Genomic DNA, 20,402 nt, shown 5'->3' on the forward strand with positions numbered 1-20,402 from the left:
TGAGGGAAAGGTCTATACTTTGATTAATGTTTATGCCCCAAATGAGAGGCATAGAGAGTTTTTTATAAAGTTGTTTAAAGAAATAGAAGAATTTAAGGAGGGGTATGCTATATTAGCTGGGGATTTTAATATGGTTATGGATAATAAACGGGACAGGTCAAATCCCACTAATGCTGAAAAGAGGAACAATATGACTATATTGAATAAATTAGTAAAAGAAAATGATTATTTAGATTTGTGGCGTTTACTTAACGGGAATAGGCCTGGATTTTCATACTTTTCCCCAGTTCATCATACATACTCCAGGATAGATTATATATTTGTTTCAAAAGATTTTGCAACGAGGATTTGTAAAATGGAAATGGGGGTAATAAAAGTAACTGATCATGCCTTGTTAAGTCTAGAATTTACAGTTAAGAAAGATTATAAAGAGGCATATAGATGGAAGCTGAATACAAAGATATTGAAATATAATAAAATAGTAGATAAAATTCGGAAGGAACTGTCGGAGTCATGGGAAATTAATGAAAAAGGAGGAACAGCTGGGTCAGTCATTTGGGACACCATGAAGGCTGTAGCAAGAGGAATCTGTATTAGAGAAACATGTAGTTTAAAAAGACAACAACGTGCAGAACAGGAAAAGTTAGAGATAGAAATTAAAAACTTGGAGGAAAGATATTGGCGAGTTAAAGATAAATATAAATTAGTGGAAATACAAGCTAAGAAGAAACAATTAGAAAATTTAAATATAGAAGAGATTCAAAAGAATTTAATGTATATGAAAAGGGAATATTTTGAAAACAGTGATAAGAACTCGAGGTTGCTTGCCAAGCTCACACAAAAAGAAAAAGGGAGGAATGGGATAGAAACGTTGAAAGATAGCCGAGGGAATTATTGTCATGCAATGAAAGCTAAAATAAAAATTTTTCAGGAATTTTATCAGGAATTGTATAAGGGTAAAGAAATTCAACAAGAAAAGGTGGAGGAGTATATTGGAAGGTTTATAAAGAAGGGAATAAAATTAGAATATAAGGAGTTAATGGAGTCAGTAATAACTCAAAGAGAAGTTGAAGAGGTTATTGATAAGTTAAAAGTTGGTAAATCACCGGGAGCAGATGGTTTGGGTCCAGAATATTATAAGGTCTTCAAAGACTGTTTAGTTCCAAAATTAATGGAACTTTATAATAGGATATTATCAGGAGAGAAGATACCTGAATCATGGGAACATTCAGTGATAATTCTGATCCCAAAACCAGATAAAGATTTGACTAATCCCGATTCTTATAGACCTATTTCTTTAATAAATCAGGATGCTAAAATTTTTACATCTATTATGGCCAAACGGCTAAATAATTTTTTGGCAGAATATATAGGAGCAGATCAATGTGGGTTTGTGGTAGGAAGGCATATGCATAATTTAGTGGGTAGAGTTTTAAATGTAATAAATGTAATAAAAAAAGCAAATATTAAGGCAGGTATTATGGCATTAGATATTTTTAAAGCTTTTGATTGTGTGAGCTGGCAGGCACTAAAGAGTATTATAGATAAATTGGGATTTGGAAATAAATTTAAAAATGTAATAGAACAGCTATATTCCCAAAATACGGCGGTAGTGGTGGTAAATGACGGACTTACTGAAAAGATACGACTAGCCAGAGGAACAAGACAAGGATGTCCGCTCTCGCCAGTCCTGTTTGTAATGGTTATGGAAGTTTTGGCGAAGGCACTAAGGGAGGATGAAGAGTTAGAAGGAATTGGAGAGGTAAGGGAAATAAAGTTAAACATGTTTGCGGATGACACTTTATTGACCATTAAGAATCCATTAAGAAAATTAGAAAGAATTAAATATCAGTTGAGGGAATTTGAGGAAATTACAGGGTTAAAAATAAATTGGTCTAAATCAGAGATGATGTTGTTTAACTATACCAAGAAGGAAGAAAAGGATTGGGAATTTAAGGGAATGGAATTGAAAGTTAAGAATGAGATTAAATATTTGGGAATTAAAATTACAAAAAATTTAGAGAATCTTGAAAAGGAAAATTTAACGAGGTTAAAGAAAGAGGTATTAGAGAAATTGGAGAAATATAAAAGATTAAATTTATCTTGGTTCGGAAGAATAGCCTTAATAAAAATGAAGATATTAGCTAAAATTAATTTTGTATTTAGAATGTTACTTATAAAAATATCAGAAACCGAGATAAAAAGTTGGCAAAATATTATTAATAAATATTGTAATGGAGAAAAGAGAGCAAGAGTGAATAAAAATAATTGGTACCTAAGCCAAAAAAAGGGGGGAATGGGTCTCCCAAACATAAAATTATACTACGTAGCAAATAGATTAAGACATGTTGTAGAAGCAATTATGGGAGTAGGAGATTTATATTGGATGGAAGAAAAAACCATAAATAAGGTAGAGATGAATTTGGAGAATGTTTTTTTTAAAGACGGAGGAAGAAAGTGGGTTGGAAGTATAGATAATCCACTCCTGAGGACTCAATGGGAAATTTGGAGTAAATTTAAAGGGAAGCTGCTTCCGAGCAACTCTCCCTTAGCACCGATAATAATGTTAAAGAATTTCCCAGAGGATCTAAAGGGTAGATTATGTAAAATATTAAAAGAGAAAAATAAAATAAGATTAAAGGATTGGGTAAGAGATATTAAAACAAGAGAGGATATGGAAAATTTGTTAAAGGAGAAGAAGCTATCTTGGCTAGAATATGGTCAATTAGAGCAATGGAATAAAAAGTGGATTAAAGATAATAGAATGTGCAGAAAGATGACGAGGTTTGAAGAATTAGTAGTAAGTAAGGAGGAAGGGAAAGGAGGTAGTATAGTTTCAAAAGGATTAATGAGTGAAATATATAAAATATTGTTAGAGAAGGAGTTTAGAGAGAATACAGAGAAAATGGTTTGGGAATCAGATTTGAAGATACAAATAGGGCGACAGAGCTGGGAGGGACTATGGAAACAAAGAGTGTTGAGAAGTTTATCAGTAAGAATAAAGGAGAATTATTTTAAAATTCTATGGAGGTGGTACCTAACCCCGGTTAGATTGAATAAGATAAGTGATCAACATTCAGCAAATTGTTGGAGAGGTTGTGGGGAAAAAGGAACGTATTTACATATGTGGTGGCAATGCAAATATGTACAAAGATTATGGAAGATGGTGTTCTCAGAAATTGAAGAAATAGTGGGAATGAAAATAGAACAAACACCAAAAATAGCATTGCTGTCACTATTTGAAGATATAAAGTGTGGAAAAGGAACTATAGAGCTGATATCGAATTTGTTGGTTGCAGCACGACTGATGGTAGCTAGGAACTGGAAGATCCAAGGGGAATACTCTATTGAGGAATGGTATAAAGAAGTCTGGGACATAGCCATTAATGATAAACTGACATGTAATATTAAGTGGAGAAAAGGCGTAACTAAAATAAATGAGTTCGAAGGAATTTGGAAACAGTTCCTAGTGTTTGTGTTTACTAAGGGAAGTGGGAAACCACCGCAGAAGAAACGATTAGATTTTGGACTCAAGAATGATCCCGAGGTGGGGGGTGCACTTTTATGTTAAGAACGAAGATGTTGTAGTATGATAAGGTATATGTAATAGTTTTTGATATTTGTACTCAACAATCATTCAATATGTATGCAGCAGATAAGAAAAAAAAAAAAAAAGAGACTTCCAGATTTATATGCAGTACATACTGTATATCTGTTGATAACACAAACACAATTGGCACAAGGTAAGCCAGTTTATTTATTTATTTATTACCTTTTTATACCGCCCAATAGCCGAAGCTCTCTGGGCGGTTCACAAAAATTAAAACCATCATAAAACAACCAACAAGTTAAAAATACAAATACAAAATACAATATAAAAAGCACAACCAGGATAAAACCACGCAGCAAAATTGATATAAGGTTAAAATACAGAGTTAAAACAGTATAATTTAAATTTAAGTTAAAATTAAGTGTTAAAATACTGAGTGAATAAAAAGGTCTTCAGCTGGCGACGAAAGGAGTACAGTGTAGGCGCCAGGCGGACCTCTCTGGGGAGCTCATTCCACAACCGGGGTGCCACAGCGGAGAAAGCCCTCCTCCTAGTAGCCACCTGCCTCACTTCCTTTGGCAGGGGCTCACGGAGAAGGGCCCCTGTAGATGATCTTAAGGTCCGGGTAGGTACATATGGGAGGAGGCGTTCCTTCAAATAACCTGGCCCCAAACCGTTTAGGGCTTTAAATGTCAATACCAGCACTTTGAATCGGGCCCGGACCTGGACTGGCAGCCAATGAAGTTGTAAAAGGACTGGCGTAATGTGATCTCGCCAGCCAGTCCCTGTTAGTAAACGGGCTGCCCTGTTTTGTACCAGCTGAAGCTTCCGGACCGTTTTCAAAGGCAGCCCCACGTATAACACATTGCAGTAATCCAAACGAGAGGTTATCAGAGCATGGATAACTGTAGCTAGGCTATCACTGTCCAGATAAGGGCGCAGTTGGTATATCAGCCTAAGCTGATAAAAGGTGCTCTTTGCCACTGAGTTCACCTGTGCCTCAAGTGACAGTTCTGGATCGAAGAGCACCCCCAAACTACGGACCCGATCCTTTAGGGAGAGTGCAACCCCGTCCAGGACAGGGCAAACATCACCTCGCCGGACAAATGAACCACCCGCTAACAGTACCTCCGTCTTGTCTGGATTGAGTTTCAGTTTATTAGCCCTCATCCAGTCCATTACCGTGCCCAGGCACTGGTTCAGAACAGTCACTGCCTCACCTGGGTTTGATGAAAAGGAAAGGTAGAGCTGGGTATCATCCGCATATTGATGACACCTCAGTCCACATCTCCGGATAACCCCCCCCAGCGGCTTCATGTATATGTTAAACAGCATAGGGGATAAAATAGAGCCCTGCGGAACCCCATGGCTTAGGAGCCACGGCACAGAGCAATAATCCCCCAGCACCACCTTCTGGAATCGGCCATCCAAGTAGGAGCGGAACCACTGCAACGCAGTACCTTCAACTCCCAGTTCAGACAACCTATCCAGAAGGATACCATGGTCGATGGTATCGAAGGCCGCTGAGAGGTCCAGGAGAACCAACAGGGTCGCAATCCCCCTGTCTCTCTCCCGACAGAGGTCATCCCACAGGGCGACCAAGGCAGTTTCCGTTCCAAAACCAGGCCTGAAACCCGATTGAAATGGATCTAGATAATCCGTTTCATTCAAGAGTGCCTGGAGTTGTCCTACAACCACCCGCTCAAGCACCTTGCCCAGGAAAGGGATATTTGCCACCGGCCTGTAGTTGTTAACATCTTCCGGGTCCAGATTAGGCTTCTTCAGGAGTGGTCTAATTACCGCCTCTTTTAAAGAGGCCGGCACCACTCCCTCTCTCAAGGAGGCATTTACAACCTCCTGGACCCAGCCGGCGATCCCCTCCTTATTTGATGTAATGAGCCATGAGGGTCAAGGGTCAAGCACACAGGTGGTCGACCGGACTTGGCCAAGCACCTTGTCCACATCCTCGGGCCTCAATAACTGAAACTCATCCAATAAAACTGAGCCGGACGGTGCTCTGAACGCCTCTACTAGTGGTGCTGCATTAAGTGTGGTGTCCAATTCATGACGAATCTGAGCGACTTTATCTTCAAAGTGCCGTGCAAACTCGTCACAGCGTGCTACCGAGGGTTCAACTATCTCACGCCCTGGCCCAGAGTGTAACAGGCCACGAACCACTTGGAAAAGCTCCGCTGGACGACACCGAGAAGACGCAATGCTGGTGGAAAAGAACTGCCTCTTTGCCACCCTCACCGCCACAGAGTAGGCTCGATAGTGAGCTCTAGCCCGTGTTCGATCAGACCCAGCACGAGTTTTCCTCCACCTGCGTTCTAGCCGTCTCCCCTCTTGCTTCATCGCCCTCAGCTCAGATGTATACCAAGGAGCTGACTGGGCTCTGCTCAGAGGGAGAGGACGCTTGGGCGCGATCGTGTCAACCGCCCGAGTCATCTCTGCATTCCACAGAGCGACCTGGGCTTCGACAGGAGCACCGGCCATATCAGCAGGAAAATCCCCCAGAGCCCTCTGGAATCCATCGGAGTCCATTAGCCTCCGGGGGCGGACCATTTTAATAGGCCCCCCACCCTTGCAGAGGGGAAAGGCCGCCGAGAGTCTAAACCTCAGTAGGAAGTGATCCGACCATGACAAGGGGGTAGATGTTAGTTCTCCCACTTCCAGATCACCATCCTCCTGTCCAGTCGAGAAAACCAGATCAAGCGTGTGTCCCTTTGCATGTGTTGGGCCGATGACATGTTGAGACAGCCCCATGGTTGTCATGGCAGCCATGAAGTCCTGAGCCGCTCCGGATACAGCAGCCTCGGCATGGAAGTTGAGATCCCCCAGAACCACCATCCTGGGGGTCCTCAACACCAGGTCCGAGACAACCTCCGTCAGCTCAGGCAGGGAGACTGTTGGGCAGCGGGGTGGACGGTACACCAGCAGAATCCCTAATCTGTCTCAAGTACCCAACACACAGTACAAACACTCCAGACCAGCACTCGACTGAACAGGAAGCCTAGAGAGGAAGATTGCATTCCTATAGACCATGGCAAACCCCCCTCCCCGACCCTCGAGTCTGTGCTGGTGCTGCACCGAGTACCCAGGAGGGCAGAGCTGGGTGAGAGCAACCCCACCCAGTTCACCCACCCAGGTCTCAGTGATGCATACCAGGTCAGCCCCCTCATCCACAATCAAATCATGGATGAGGGAGATTTTATTCTGGACTGACCTGGCGTTCAGCAGCAGCACCACCAGACCCGAGAGCAAGCTGATATGGCCGCCAGGAACTATCCGGTTGGGGTAGGAACCAGAAGAGGGAATAGCTGTAAGGAATCTATCCCCTCTTCTCCTCATCTGGCCTGTTCCTCCCCTAGCACCATACCTCCCCCTACCCGTGACCACAGTTATGTGGGCATCCCCGTATCCCCCAGAGCTCCCCAGGCACATATTAAAAAGTAATTAAAATGTATTTTACAATTTGCTGCTGGTTGGCTGGTTGGGGATCTTCAGCAGGTACAGTAGTATGGTATCTCCTATGTGCGACGCAAAGTGCGGCGCCAAGTGCGCACTCGGCGCATCGCCGAGGCGCGCACCGAGGCACAGCCTCTGGCAGGCTGCAGATGTACCTGTTAGGGAGAGGTGGAGCACTCAGTCAGCTGACGCCCAGCAGGTGAGGGGAGAGACTGCAGAGGGAAGCCCCAGCAGTCCTTGTTCTTCTTTCCCCCCCACCAGCCAAACACCCCCCACCTTCCCAGCCTCTGGCAGGCTGCAGATGTACCTGTTAGGGAGAGGTGGAGCCAGTTAACACATGTAGCATGAGAAACATCTTTTATCCCAAGTCAAGCCTGGTCTCTGGAGATCGAATTCATCAACTGGTTCAATTCTAACCCAGCAGTCTCACTCCCATCTCCCTTTGAAGCTCCTTTGCTCCACAGTGGCCACTTTGAAATCAGGGTCCTGACAGGCTGAACTGTTTTGTCAGGTTTATGTCCAGCTATTCTTTTCCATAGAGACTGGCCTGTTTACCTAATGTAGAATGCTGAGAGAAAATAGCAGGTATCACATTGGAAGACGAGCAAGAAGATGAGCCCTTAAATCTGGGGGTGACATTATTAAGTTCTGTATTGGGCTTCCCAGAGCAGATATGGGGACAGAGCTGACATCTGGGTGTGTTGCAAGGTCTGGTGATCCCTTGTTATGCACCTGCTGTCGTCGCTTGTAAGTAGCTGTTTTAAACATGCAGGTTTGATTTAAATTGAAATACTAAAGATTTGTTAAATTTCAATAAACTTTACTTTGTGTTGTTACCACAAACCACGTGTCAGCTCAGAGGGATTACCCACTATATTACACAGTATAAAAACATCTAAAAATACACCTGCTGTTCCGTACCTCAGTAATAGAACCTATTTGCCAAAACTCTTTACCTTGTTCCCTCACATATAGGGAAGAGGTTGTGTTGTTTTTACCCTTTCCTCGGGCTTTTCAAGAGGTGGCACTTGGCTTGAAAAGGGTGTGCTAAGCAAGGCCTTCTGTAGAAGGTCGGACAGGGCTTCTGTATTGTTAACAGTTGTGATGAAGAGGGAATTTCGGCAGGTGTCATTTGTAGGCATGCAGCACCTGGTGAAATTCCCACTTCATCACAACAATTGATGCTTCAGGGGCCCTGCCCTCTTTTGTATCTGGTCACTCTTAAGGACAGGGCTCCTGCAGCTTTAACTGTTGTGATAAAGAGGGAATTTCAGCAGGTGCTGCATACAGATAAATGACACCTGCTGAAATTCCCTTTTCAAATGTTTTTTAAAAAACATTTATGGTCCCCATCCCGTCCCCCCCCCACACCCAATGTATGTTTTAAACTTTGTAAGGCCGCCTTGAGGCCCAGCATTGGGCAAAAGGCGGGATACTACTACTACTAATACAACTGCAGGAGCCCTGCCCTCCTTTCCATATGGTCAGCCTAAGGTAGCTTTAAAGAGGGATTGCTCGGATCCCGCTTCTGGGCCCGCCTGGCATTCTGCAGGCGCCCGCCACAACCTAACACGTGGCTCTGGTCTCAAGCAGCCTGACCGGGCCCAGCCGCACTTCGGACTCCGAGGGCGGCGGCGGGAAGGCAACCAACGCAGGTTTCAAAAGCAGCAGCTGGCCGGTGAGGCTTTCCTCGCCTCCCATTCGTCCGTCGGCGGGGGGGGCGGGGATAAGGGCGGCCTATCGGAGGCCGGGCGAGGCTGAGCCGTTGGCGAGAGGCGAGCTTGCGCGTGCGTCGGGCAGCGGCTGCTACGAAGTCTCGAGGCGGCGCGGAGCTGCGCCTGGCATCGACGGGGCGCCCCGACCACGGCAGGCGGAGCCCTCCAGCGGCCGGGTGGAGGCCGCCGCCGCCGCCGCCAGCAGCAGCATGGTGTCGTGGATCCTGTGCCGCGCCGTGATGTGAGTGCGTGGGCAGCTCGCTCCGGCCGGGCACCTGGCCCGCCTCCCGGCCTGGACCGAGCCGCGGGGGACGGGGGACGCCTCTCCCCTCCCCTCCCGCGGGGCGCGGACGTGAGCGGGCCCGGTGCCTGTGCGCCCGCCTGGCCCCGGCAAGGCAAGTCCCCTCCGGGGGCGCTCGGCTCGTGCCCTAGGGCGGGGCCCCGCGGCTGCCTACCTCCCGGGTGGCGGTGCCCAGGTGGAAGGCTGGTGCTGGCCGTAGGATGCCGCCGAGTGGCTCCCTTCGGGGGCTCCCTCGCCATTTCCGCCGCCCCAATGCGCTTGTGGAGTTCCGTGGCTTTGAGTGTTTGTGTCCGTTCTGAGATGGGGTTTATAGGACGCCTTCAACACCAGGTCACGCTGTGTGTCGGAAGGCGGCGTGTTGAGGCAGTTCCCTCTCGACGCTTCCTGTCCCGAATAGCTCTGCCAGGCTGAGTCCGCGCCTCTGCAGGCAGGGACCTGGACCACGTGTGCATCCCAGCAGCGCTCCTGCCTCTCCCTGGGCAGCGGCTGGCCAAGTCCCCAATGCCCAGCTGGCTGCTGTTGCTCCCTGCCCTCTGCGCCCTCCTCTCTCGCGCAATGCAGCCCAGGTTTTGACCTCTGCTGGTCCCTCCCACAGCTGGGGCCCAAGGAGAGCTGGGCGTCTGCCAGTAACCGATGCGATGCAGGAGGTGGCCAGGGTGGAATGTAGAAGTGCCGCAACGTTTTTAGTTAATCTCAGTCTTTACCTTTTAGAGACTCTGTGCTAAGTTCTCAGCAGGGCAAACAGCTTTTTGCTCTCTTCCTTCCCCCATTTTAAATGTTAAAATTGCCAGCATAAAGCCTGCCCTAATGCCCAGCTTCCAGCTTTCCCGATTATAGAGCAGCCTCTCCCAACACAGTGCCCCCCAGATGTGTGCGACTACAATTCCCATAAACTCTCACACGCTCGGTTGCGCTAGAGACTTCTAGAATCTTCTGAGGCAAAGCTCCTGTTAATGCAGCCATAAATAATGCTGGTGGATTAGGCCAGTTTTGCTGTAGCTGCCACATACCTGCATTTCCTGTCCCCAAATAGGTATGAGATGGCAACCTGGCAGACCACTTGATCACCTGCCTGTTGCTTTCCCACCCTGAGAGTGGGACGGGACTTTTGCTGTGGGGGTTCTCCTATTGGATGGCTGGCGGGGCTATTTTGAGCACTCTAGCTGGGCCAACCATGGCTCCCCACCTAGGAAGAGCATGAGGGGAGAGGGCGTCTAGAGCCCTCACTCCCGGGCTGCCCTTGTGCTGATACCTGGCAGCTGCGGAAGGCGCAGCAGAGGAGCTTGTTGATCTGGTCTTGTCACTCGTTGAGCAACCCCAGGCATTTGTGTAGGAGGGGGCAGGTCCCTGGGGAGGGGAGGCTTTGACTTTTCACGTACCTGAGCTGCTGCTTGGGAGAAGCCTCTTTCAGCTGGCCCTGTGCTGGCGCTCCCTGGCTGGTGCTTGGCAGGGCCCAGCACCCTTCTTGTGCCTCACAAGCTGAATTCTGCTGGGCTGTGTCTGGGTCCCTCGCCCTTGTTCCAGAGGGAGGCAAGCACGGAGGCAGTGCTTTCCATTGGGCCACCATGGGCCTGGAGGCAGTGAAGGCCAGGGCGCTGCGCCTCGGGAGGCAGTCCTTCTTCTGGCTCCTGGCGGTATTGTATCGGTGCTGGCCAGCCTGCCTGACGCCTCCTTTGCGTTACAGACTGGTGTTTGGGATGCTGTACCCGGCCTACGCTTCCTACAAGGCTGTGAAAACCAAGAACATCCGGGAATATGTAAGTTGGAGGGGGAGGAGAGTGGAAGAAGCCGCGGGCTGTGGGCTGGATGATGCCTTGCGGGGCTGAAGGGGCCATGAATGCAACGTCTCCTGGGGGGCTCTTGTTTCCCTGCAGTCCCTCTAAGCCAGGGTGTAGTGCCCAAGGCTGTTTGGAGGGCAAGGCAGCTCCTGCTGCTTCACTAGTGAGATCTCTTAGAGATGAGACTTTCAGCTAAACTGATTTTCATAGCATTTTTGCAGTGATAGGCTCTTACGCATTCTTTGTTGAATGCAGAATTATTCTTGAGTTTTTTGTGTAACAGAAGAAGTCTCTGCCCTCTTCCTTCCTCCCCTATGCGAAAAGTGTGCCTGGGGCTTTCCAGGCAGGCTGTGGCTCTTGAAAGTCCTTCACTGTGCTCTACGCCTTCAGTATTTGGGAAGTAGAAACAGGCTAGAGTGGAGCAGCCGGACGTCCGAGTGGAGCAGTTGCAGAGTGCAAGTCCCTTTGGCATTTCTGGCCCCAGGCCTCCTCGTGCTGGGCTGTGCCAGACCTTTGAAGCCCAGGGCAAGCAGAGGCCTGGATCCCATTCAGGACCGCATGATCTTAGGAGGCCCTGCTCTGAGCCCCCTCACTATCTGATGTGCCTGGGGCATCCCCCCCCCACATTGTGGGCCTCACTGCTGTTGCTTGACTCCCTCATTGCTGAGCTTCAAGCAGCAAATTCAGACTGTTGTTTCGGAGGACATTTGGGATAATGGATTGATGGGAAAGGCTGCTGCTGCTGCTATTCTTTGGATAATGAGCTTTTCTCTGTTGCTGTGTTCACATTTATTTGCATATTGAGTCTCCTTGTGGTACCCCCCCCCCACATTGGGGAGAAGCCCTTGGGCCCAGGCTCCGCATGGCAAGGCATGTGTGTTCTCCAGAGAATGGTTCTTACTGACTTGTGTGTGTGTGTTCGTGCGTTCATAGGAGCAAGGCTCTCGGCCCATCTAATCCTTCTCTGACTTCCTCACAGGTCCGCTGGATGATGTACTGGATTGTGTTTGCTCTTTTTATGGCTACCGAGACCATCGCAGACACCTTCATTTCTTGGTGAGGCATTGCTGCCTCAACTCAGCAGGCACTCTGAGTCCTTCTTGGTGTTGATTCTTGGTTCTACAGTCAGGCCAAGCAAAGTGGGTTTGCGGGGGATGAACTCTCTCACTGCCCGCCCTCCAATTGCAGCTTCTCCCCCCTTTACGGCAAGCCGAGGCCTATTGGGAAATGCCGTGTCTTCCTGAGTGCTGAATGTGAGGAAGGAGGAGTGAGGGCCTTGGGCATGTTGTGCCACAAGCCTTGCCTTTACTTAAGTTTATTTACCTCTAGCCACCAATTTGTCACTTAATTTCATAGTCAGTTTTTAGCATAGATTTGTTAGACTTCTTCTAAATTTATTGGTCAAAAATGCTTGGTTGTGATTTGACGGGCCAGTTTATTATTTTTCACTAGTCAAATGGCCACCACAGACTGAACAGCTGTGGAGTTAGAGAGCAAGACCCCGACTTCGTTACCCCTTTGGGCTAAGAGGCTCCTTGAATGGCTCGATTCCATGCTTTTTACATTAGTGAAAGTCAAAATGTGCTTACATCCCCCCCTTCCTCCAAGGAGCGCTTTCAGCAGCACAAGCGCTTCTTCCTCTCCTTTATCCGTGCAGCAACCCTAGGTTAAGCTGAGAGAGGTAGAGTCATCCAGCAAGCTCGATGGCTGAGTGGGAAATTTACCAGGCCGCCTTGTGTTTGTTCCTGGCCACTTCGTTGGAGTATTATTTATTTATTGCATTTCTATACCTACCAATAGCGGAATCTCTCTGGCCAGTTCACAAAAATTAAAACCATAAAATGCAATTTAAAGTATAAAACTTAAACCACAATATAAAAGTACAACCGCCCAGAGAGCTTTGGCTATGGGGCAGTATATAAATGTAAATAACAATAATAATAATAATAATAATAACAACAACAACAACACCAGAATAAAACCAACCAGCAATACAGAGTTTTAAAATACAAATTTAAAATACAGATTTAAAACAGCAAAGTTAAAAGATCTTCACCTGGCATTGAAATGAGTATAAGCCAGGTGAACCTCTCTAGGGGTTCATTCCACAGCTGGGGTGCCACAACAGAAAAGGCTGTGGCACCCTGGTAGCCACCTACCTCACTTCCTTGGGTGGGGGGCTCAGAGAAGGACCCATGAAGGTGATCTTAGGGTCCGGGCACATGGTCCCGCTTCGGTGTGTGCAAAGGGGGGGGGGAATCTGGGTTAGTAGTGAATCAAGCTGATGCCTGCTTCAGTTTCTTTGCTGGGGGTCACCTCAGCTGGCCCAGGGTCAAGATCAGTTTCTACTGCTAATTGGTGAGTGAATTGGTTTAAAAGTACAGCTACAGTTAAAATTTGCTACAAAAAGCATTAGCTGAAATACGAAGTGGTCATACAGAAGCACTTGATGGTTTTAATGTCACTGATCTCCTGAAACAGAAAGGGGTGAAGGGTTTTGTAGAATTCCGCAAGAGGTCAGTTGCATGGGAGGGCTGGCTGGAGGGCCTTCGAGCAAAGCCAGGCTTGGAGGGGCAGGGCTCTGGCTCAGCAAGTAGCTGCTCAAAGCTCCCAAAACCCCCTTGGCCTCATGGCTGCGTTTCCTGTTGCACAGGTTTCCCTTCTATTATGAGATCAAGATGGCGTTTGTCGTGTGGCTGCTCTCTCCTTACTCGCGGGGGGCCAGCCTTTTGTACCGCAAGTTCATACATCCCACCTTGTCCCGCAGAGAGAAGGTAAAGGCCCTCCTGGCATTCCACCCCCCTTTCAGGGAAGGGTGGGTGCTGGCGCTGGTGGTGCTCGTCTTCCTGGGATCTGTCCCTTTCTGGGTGGAGGAGGAGTCTTTGCTCAACTTGGAAGCTGGTGCTCCTGGCTCCTCTCTGGGGAGCAGCCAGATCTTGAGTGTGTGAGCGTGCACATGCACATGCACAGGGGAGGTGCACCACTCATGGGGTGGAGGGAGGTCTAGTGGGTGGGATTCCTCAGGGACCACTTTGCCACATGTGGATTTGGGTAGCCAGGGAGCAAGCCGGCCACGGGTGGGATTTGCCTCTTTCCCAGGGAACTCTTTGTCTCTCCATAGGCCTATGCACTTCACAGGGTCAGTCTCTCTCGCTCTCGCTCGCTCTCTGTGTGTGTGTGTGTGTGTGTAGGAAATCGATCTGCTCATCCTGCAAGCGAAAGAGCGTGGCTACAAGACCCTTGTAAACTTTGGCAAGAAGAGCCTCAATGTAGCGGCCTCAGCTGCTGTCCAGGCTGCAGCAAAGGTATCCGTGTTTCCTTACTATCTGGAGCTCTTGGGCGGGAGGGCTACCCTGGGCAGCAGGCCACAGCATTGGAGAGGTGCTGCTGTCCTGTCCCTAGGTATTGTGACATGGTAGGTCCACCTGTTGCTCTGAAGCAGCCAGTGGCTGTGCCACTTCCCTCGTCCAGCCTTCTTGTGGCACGTGGCTTGCTCCTGCACGTAGTGTGGCTTTGGCACGAGAAGCAAACTTCCATCCTGGCTGCCTGGGAAGGCGTTTTGGTCTCCTGCCAGAGCCTGGGTGGTTCCCTCCAGGACTCAGTGCCTTTCCTGTTTGCCCAGATGCTTCCTCCACAGTTTTTCACGCCACTTGCGAAGGAGGCAGCAGAGTGACCTGCTTGCTAAATCCCCTGGCCAGGTGGGTGTTACTAGGCTGGCTTCTTCACTGCTCCTCCTGGCTGTGGAGCTGGGGCCGGGTCCTTCTCCGCACACCCTGGAAACATGCTGCTAGTTGTGGAGATCGTGACATGGGAAGTACTTTGCTATGGAGGCAGCTCCAGCGTGGCTTCCCTTCGGCACTCTTAAGAGGGCCCCAATGATGGAAATGTTCCCCTTGTACAGGACCATCGGAAGCGGCTTGCTACAGAGTCCATCCAGCCCAGTACCGTTGGCCCTGCCTGGCTGCCGTGGCTCTCCAGGGGCTCAGGCAGGGCTCCCCCTGCCTCCGCATGGAGCTCCACCACAGAGCTTTGCCCCCTCACGGGACCGGCCTCATTGTCTCACAGCACCGTCCGTCAATCCTCACGTTGGGGCACTTTGTTTTCCTTCTCCTAACCCCTCTCCATTAGCTCTACAGCACAATCTAGGTATAATTCGGCATAGTGAACTTCCTGCTGATAGACAGTTTCTCCTCTGCTGGGGTGGAAGCAGTGATGTGGACTTGCCTCTAGGAAATGAGCTAAATTGGACTGTGGCCTTTTCCCTGCCTATGGCCCTCCCATTTCATCCCTTCCCCCCCCCCCCCCCCCGGTCTCCTGTTAGAGTCAAGGTGCCCTGGCTGGACGTCTGCGTAGCTTCAGCATGCAGGATTTGCGTTCCATCCCTGACTCCGCTTCGGTGCATTACACTGACCCGCTCTACCTGGAGGAACAAGAGCTCCACCGGCAGCCAATAGGTAAGAAAGCTGGTAAAGCTCTGGACAACTGATCTTGGTGAGGTGATGATATGAGGACCAGAAGGGTCAGTGCACAGCCTGTAGGAAGCTCTCTGTGGTCGTGGTTCCAAATGAGACATGAAGAAAGCTTAAATGTTACACACCTGATCAGTGGGTCAAAGCTGTGGTCTGCAATCCTTGCCTTGTGACTGGAAGAGTGGGCTGGAGAAGTAGCAGGTGGGGAGGGGATTCCTGTGCACGCTCATTCTCCCCTGCAGACGTCTCCCCATCCTGTTAGTTTCTGCAGGTGGACCTTCTTTCAGTCTTGGACCCTGGCTGGGGAGGGCAGAGTGAGTAGAAGTTGGTGAGGGGTGGGTGGGTGGGTGTGAGTGCAATTTGCAGTGGGGATCTGCTAAGCGTCAGGTGGTTTGGTACCTCCTGCATTTGAGGCAGATGTGAGATTGGAATGTGTTGCTCAGCAGCCCAGACTATCTCCCAGGATGCTTTTAAGACTGAAATGACAGCCTGAGCTTCTTGGAGGGTGGGGACAGAAATGTGAGAAAAGGCTCAAACTTCTCAGCTCTTTCTGCACATCAAGCCTGTTTGCATCATTTGCCCTCCGGAGGGTCCCAGAGCAGGACTCCTTCCCAGGGGCAGCTGGCTACCTGAGTTTCCTCCTCTTCTTGAGGTCTCAACGGGCGACCAGCCACCTCAGTGGGGCCAGGAGCTCTTCTTGCTTCCTTAGAATTGAGATTTTTCAGGATACTGAATGGTGCCCTGTTCCAGACCAAAGTTCTTTCTTTTCAAGAATATAAAAGAGCAGAACTTGCTTCTGGATCTCCCTAGTTTTCTGCTTCCTCCCTGGCAAAAGTGGGTGTCTGAGGGTATCCCTCAAGAGACAAAATCTGAAGATGTGTGGAACTTTTTTTTAATCATTTTTTATTATAAGTTTCAACAAAACAAACTAAAACAAAATAAAAATAAAAATTAACCACATACTTTGAAAGCCACAGTTTCAAATATTACAACGTTCTAAAAAACAAGGAAAAAGGAGTAAATTATACATAAACTTCAGTAAAGGCAGACCAGATATCCAAATATAAGTCCATTCGTGAATGACGCCTCTTTCAAATGTTGCTAGCGTTGTTAGGTCTTCAGTCCACTGGATTCTAGGTGATGAGCTTTCTCTCCAATGTTGTAGTATTGATAATTTAGCAGTCAAGAGGGTGCGCAAAATCTATTTATGCTGACTGTGTGTTACATCCCAAGAAGCAGGTACATAATTTAAGAGAACAAGTGCATCAGACAATAGTAGAGAGCTTTCCAAATCAAAGTTCATGCGTCTGATGCCTTCCTCCCAAAAGGAGGCAACTATTGGGCATTTCCAGGACATATGAACAAAAGAAGCATTATGACACCTCCAACAATTAGCCAAATTAGACAAACCTTCATTAAAGAGAAGTTGTGGTATCCAATAAAGGAAGCTAATATAGATACTAGGGAAAGTGAGCGTTATGCTGGCTGTTGAGTTTGGCTGTGGTCTGGGTTTGAGCTGCTGCTCTCCAGTTCCATTGAGATGTTGCATCTTGTGGGGATTTCCAAAGGACGCGCCTTGTTAACAGGACATTGGTCTTTGGGGACTGTTGTCTCTCATGGGCCAAACTAGAGGTTGATATGCACATTCTCCCACCTCCCCATAAGCAAATCAAAGCTGTTGGGGGGACTGAGCAGCAATGCGGCCCCAGGCAGGGCGGAGAGTGAGTTCTTAAGTCTGTCCCTCACTCTGCCAGAGCAAATAGGGGTGTCAGGGAGATTATTTTTGTTGGGACTACAGGAGGGCAAGGACTGACCCCTCCCTGTGGTGCCACTGCTGCTATTTATTTCCCCCTTCTTTTCTGCATGCTAATTGCCTTCACGCTAAGAACGCTGGGCCTGGTTTGGGCCTGACTCCATATTGCTAGATGCTTTTGCTTGCTAATGGTGTGTTTGCCCTGTAGGACACAGGACAGCCGCCCCACAGCTGGAATCTGATAGCAATGAGGAGGAGGACTGCTGGTCGGACTCTGAGCTCTCTGCTGGTGTAAGGGGGCGCAGCAAGGACCCCTTGCTTTCTAAACCGCTGGCAAGGAGCCAGAGCCTGCGTGTCGTGAAGAAGAAGCCCCCAGTCAAAGAGGTAGGGCCCTCCCCATCATGCGGTGGCCAGCTGTTTCATTGTCCCTTGCCGTGGCTTGGATGGTTACCCTCTGTACCACAGCTCAGTTCTTGTGCCTGTATGGTAGTGCTGAAGCAGGAACTGCGTTTTTCCCCTTCACACAAACCCACACAGCTCTTTGGTTTTTTCTGCAGGGCTCCACTCGACTGGTGCGAAGCCGCCCCAGGAAGAAGGTGGCAGATCAGGACCGCTAGGCCCTGGCAAGGAAGCCGCATTGGGCAAATACTGAGACTCATTGCCAGCGTTGGCACATAGAAGGGCTGCGGGGGGAGCTTCACCGCTCGCGCTGCTGGCCTGGTCCAGGGCCTTGGGATTTGCCTTTTTAGCTTACCGCAGCTAAAGTGGTCCAAAGTGTGGTGCTAAAGGTTGAGCTTCGGTTGTGGAGAGGGGCAGTTCTGAAGCAGGCCTCCATCACTCATGGAGGAGTCTGTGTTGGGGTCAGCAGCCTACGGGGCCTCCGCTTATGCCTGCAGGCCAGCCCTTGGGTCACGCTTCTCTATCTCTCTCAAAATTGGGCCTTCAGTCACACGGGGGATGGCCGGCCAGCCAGCCTACCTTCCTTTCTTCTGCACGGCTTTTCTGTTCACTCTTCCTCTTCTACCGCATGCTCTTGCCGGCACCAGTATCCTGTGCTGTCAACTGACTGCCTTCTCAAATAGCAAGGCTGCCAGGGCAGCTTGCTGCAGGGTATAAGGGCCTGCCTTGCCCAGGCACAGGCGCAATTCCTGCTTTGCTCTTGTAAAGATGGACGCTCCATGCTGAGCCTCAGCAGGTGATCAGTACAGCTGGATGAGCGTTTGGGGGCCCGTCCACGTCCGCTTCTGGCTGGGGTACTAGGATGGAAAACCAAGGACAAGCCGTAGCCTCTTGTGACCCCTCCCCTTCCTTGATGTCACTTACGCCTCAGGCCCCTTCTCCAGTTCAAGCTCTCCTATCTCCTCCATCTGTTGAAGACACTAACTTGGCTACTTGCACACACCACAGCTGGCCTTAAGTGCATTTGTAATTGTAGGATATTTTTTAAATAAACTCTCTGCTCTTGTAACATGGCTTCATAGTGCTCTTTTTAAAAAGTATGACATGTATTATGGGTTAGAGAGGGATAACTGAAGGGCTAGCAAAAGGAGCCACAGCTATGGAGTGTGCTCCCCTCCTGCATTCTGGCCCCTTAGCTGGTTGGTGGAGGGCGGATCGCTGGCTGTGAACTGCCTCATTCATCGTCCAACCTGACTGTCGTCAACTGCTGACAGGGAGGGGTGGGTGGTCGCACTCCTGGCTCACCAGGAGATGTGTGCTTAGAGGGGGGTTTGGCTGGTGGCATCGAGCTGGACCTTGCTCTTTCATGGCTGTTGAGAGGAAATATATAGCCCGTGTGTTGTGCCAGGGGAGAGGCCCCCGGCAGCTGTGTGGGGATAGGGCAGCTAGAGATGTAAAATTTCTGGAAATTTCGAAGCCATGGGGAAAAACTGGTTTCCTCCCGTTGTTGTTTTTGTTGTTGGTGTTTTTTGAAAAATTGAAATAATGCATTAGCACTTTTTACAGATTGAAAGTCACTTTGTTACTTTAGGAACATAAAATGAAATTATGTCCAAGTTGGTTTGGCATAAAATTTAGTATATTAAAACTAGTATATTTACAAATTTAATTTACTTTTTTTACTTTTTTTGGGGTAACAAATGGAGCTACAAGCTCCTGAACTGTTAGGAACACCTGAACTGTAAGGAACCTCTTTGGTTCTGCCAGTTTATGAGGAGTAGGCAAAAAAATCAATTTAAAACAACAACAGAAGAAGCTACCAACATTAGTAACAAAGAAAATTATTTATGTCTCTGCTAGTCCTCCAGTGTCAAGACATAAAGCCCCCATTCCCATAAAAAAGACGGTGGGTGGGGGGACACCAAGGTTCAATGAATATGCATGAAATTTAATCAGACTCATTTTCTGACCTATAGCGATCACTATTAGTTTAAGTCTCTGCTTCCATGGCAGTGCTGCCCCCTAGAGGCAGAAATGCATCTTCCTCTTGCATTTGAGAGTTGTAAATCTCAGTTTGCAACCTAGGACTTGCTTGTCCTTGGTGTACAGACATTGTAATAATGTGATACTGTACAGTTTTTAGAAATCATTTGGAGACGTAAATATCTGAACACCTTGTCTTAAACATTTTATTCATCATGCTAAAATAAAACAACCTGTAATCTGTTTTTTCTTCATCCCCCCCCGCAATTTTTCTGATAAAAACCAAAAAAGGCTTTGGGGAAAAATGTCCCCCGTCCCCCCGAATTTTTCCATTTTTTTCCTGGGCCTTCACATCTCTAGCAGCTAGCCAGGGGTCAACTGTACCCTTCCCAATTTGGAGTAAATTTACTGCACCTCTCTTTAAACTGGCACAGGGATTGGGCATAATCCCTGTTGTCTGAACAGGCAATTGTCTGCTAGTGGATCGTGTCCATCTAGTCTGCTAGTCTCTTCCTTACCTCCTTTAAATGTTGACGGGATCCTGGCTCTGCGGTGCAAGGGCCGTGAAAGGGCATGGCTGAGGTCTTACTTGGCAGGAGCACAGGGCATGAGTGACCAGCCTGCCTTAGACTGGTCTCCTTTCTCCCCGTTAATCTATGCAGCAGAGGTCAGGAGTTTGCCAGCAGTCTCTCCCCGCACGTAGTGGAAGCAAAATAATCTGAGTCAGTGGTCATTCTAAGGATGAGTGTCTTAAGATGTACAGCTGCTCTTTGTGATCTCCATGTGTCATTTCAGGAATCTTCTATAGCTGACGATTTTTTGGCAGGAATCTGTGTGGTGGCTAGAGTGTCGGACTGGGAGTCGGGAGATCCGGGTTCTAGTCCCCGCTCGGGCATGGAAACCCACTGGGTGACTTTGGGCCAGTCACAGACTCTCAGCCCAGCCTACCTCACAGGGTTGTTGTTGGGAGGATAAAATGGAGAGGA

At 48.5% G+C, this 20,402-nt stretch overlaps 1 protein-coding gene across 2 annotated transcripts; it reads left to right on the forward strand.

The window, feature by feature from the left end:
• Positions 1–8,866: 8,866 nt before the first annotated feature.
• REEP4 (receptor accessory protein 4) lies at positions 8,867–18,502 on the forward strand. 2 transcript variants are annotated; one of them, XM_063139010.1, is made up of 8 exons: positions 8,867–8,974; positions 10,719–10,791; positions 11,792–11,868; positions 13,466–13,586; positions 14,004–14,117; positions 15,134–15,266; positions 17,243–17,418; positions 17,592–18,502. In XM_063139010.1, exons 1-8 carry the CDS (start codon positions 8,943–8,945, stop codon positions 17,649–17,651), a joined length of 786 nt encoding a protein of 261 aa, XP_062995080.1. In that variant the 5' UTR covers positions 8,867–8,942; the 3' UTR covers positions 17,652–18,502. The 2 variants fall into 2 exon arrangements, with proteins under 2 accessions (XP_062995080.1, XP_062995079.1); XM_063139009.1 differs by lacking the exon at positions 8,867–8,974 and having other exon boundaries at positions 10,442–10,791.
• Positions 18,503–20,402: the final 1,900 nt, after the last annotated feature.

This window comes from Elgaria multicarinata, chromosome 12 (genome assembly GCF_023053635.1).
Source record: "Elgaria multicarinata webbii isolate HBS135686 ecotype San Diego chromosome 12, rElgMul1.1.pri, whole genome shotgun sequence".
Lineage (NCBI taxonomy): Eukaryota > Metazoa > Chordata > Lepidosauria > Squamata > Anguidae > Elgaria > Elgaria multicarinata.

What these genes read in the sequence shown, in the direction of transcription:
- REEP4 (XM_063139009.1), top strand. Translation starts at nt 10,600, where the DNA reads ATGGGCCTGGAGGCAGTGAAGGCCAGGGCGCTGCGCCTCGGGAGGCAG. An exon ending in GCAGACACCTTCATTTCTTG is followed by an intron (nt 11,869 to 13,465) that starts GTGAGGCATTGC and finishes CCTGTTGCACAG; the next exon opens with GTTTCCCTTCTATTATGAGA. An exon ending in GCTCCACCGGCAGCCAATAG is followed by an intron (nt 15,267 to 17,242) that starts GTAAGAAAGCTG and finishes TTTGCCCTGTAG; the next exon opens with GACACAGGACAGCCGCCCCA.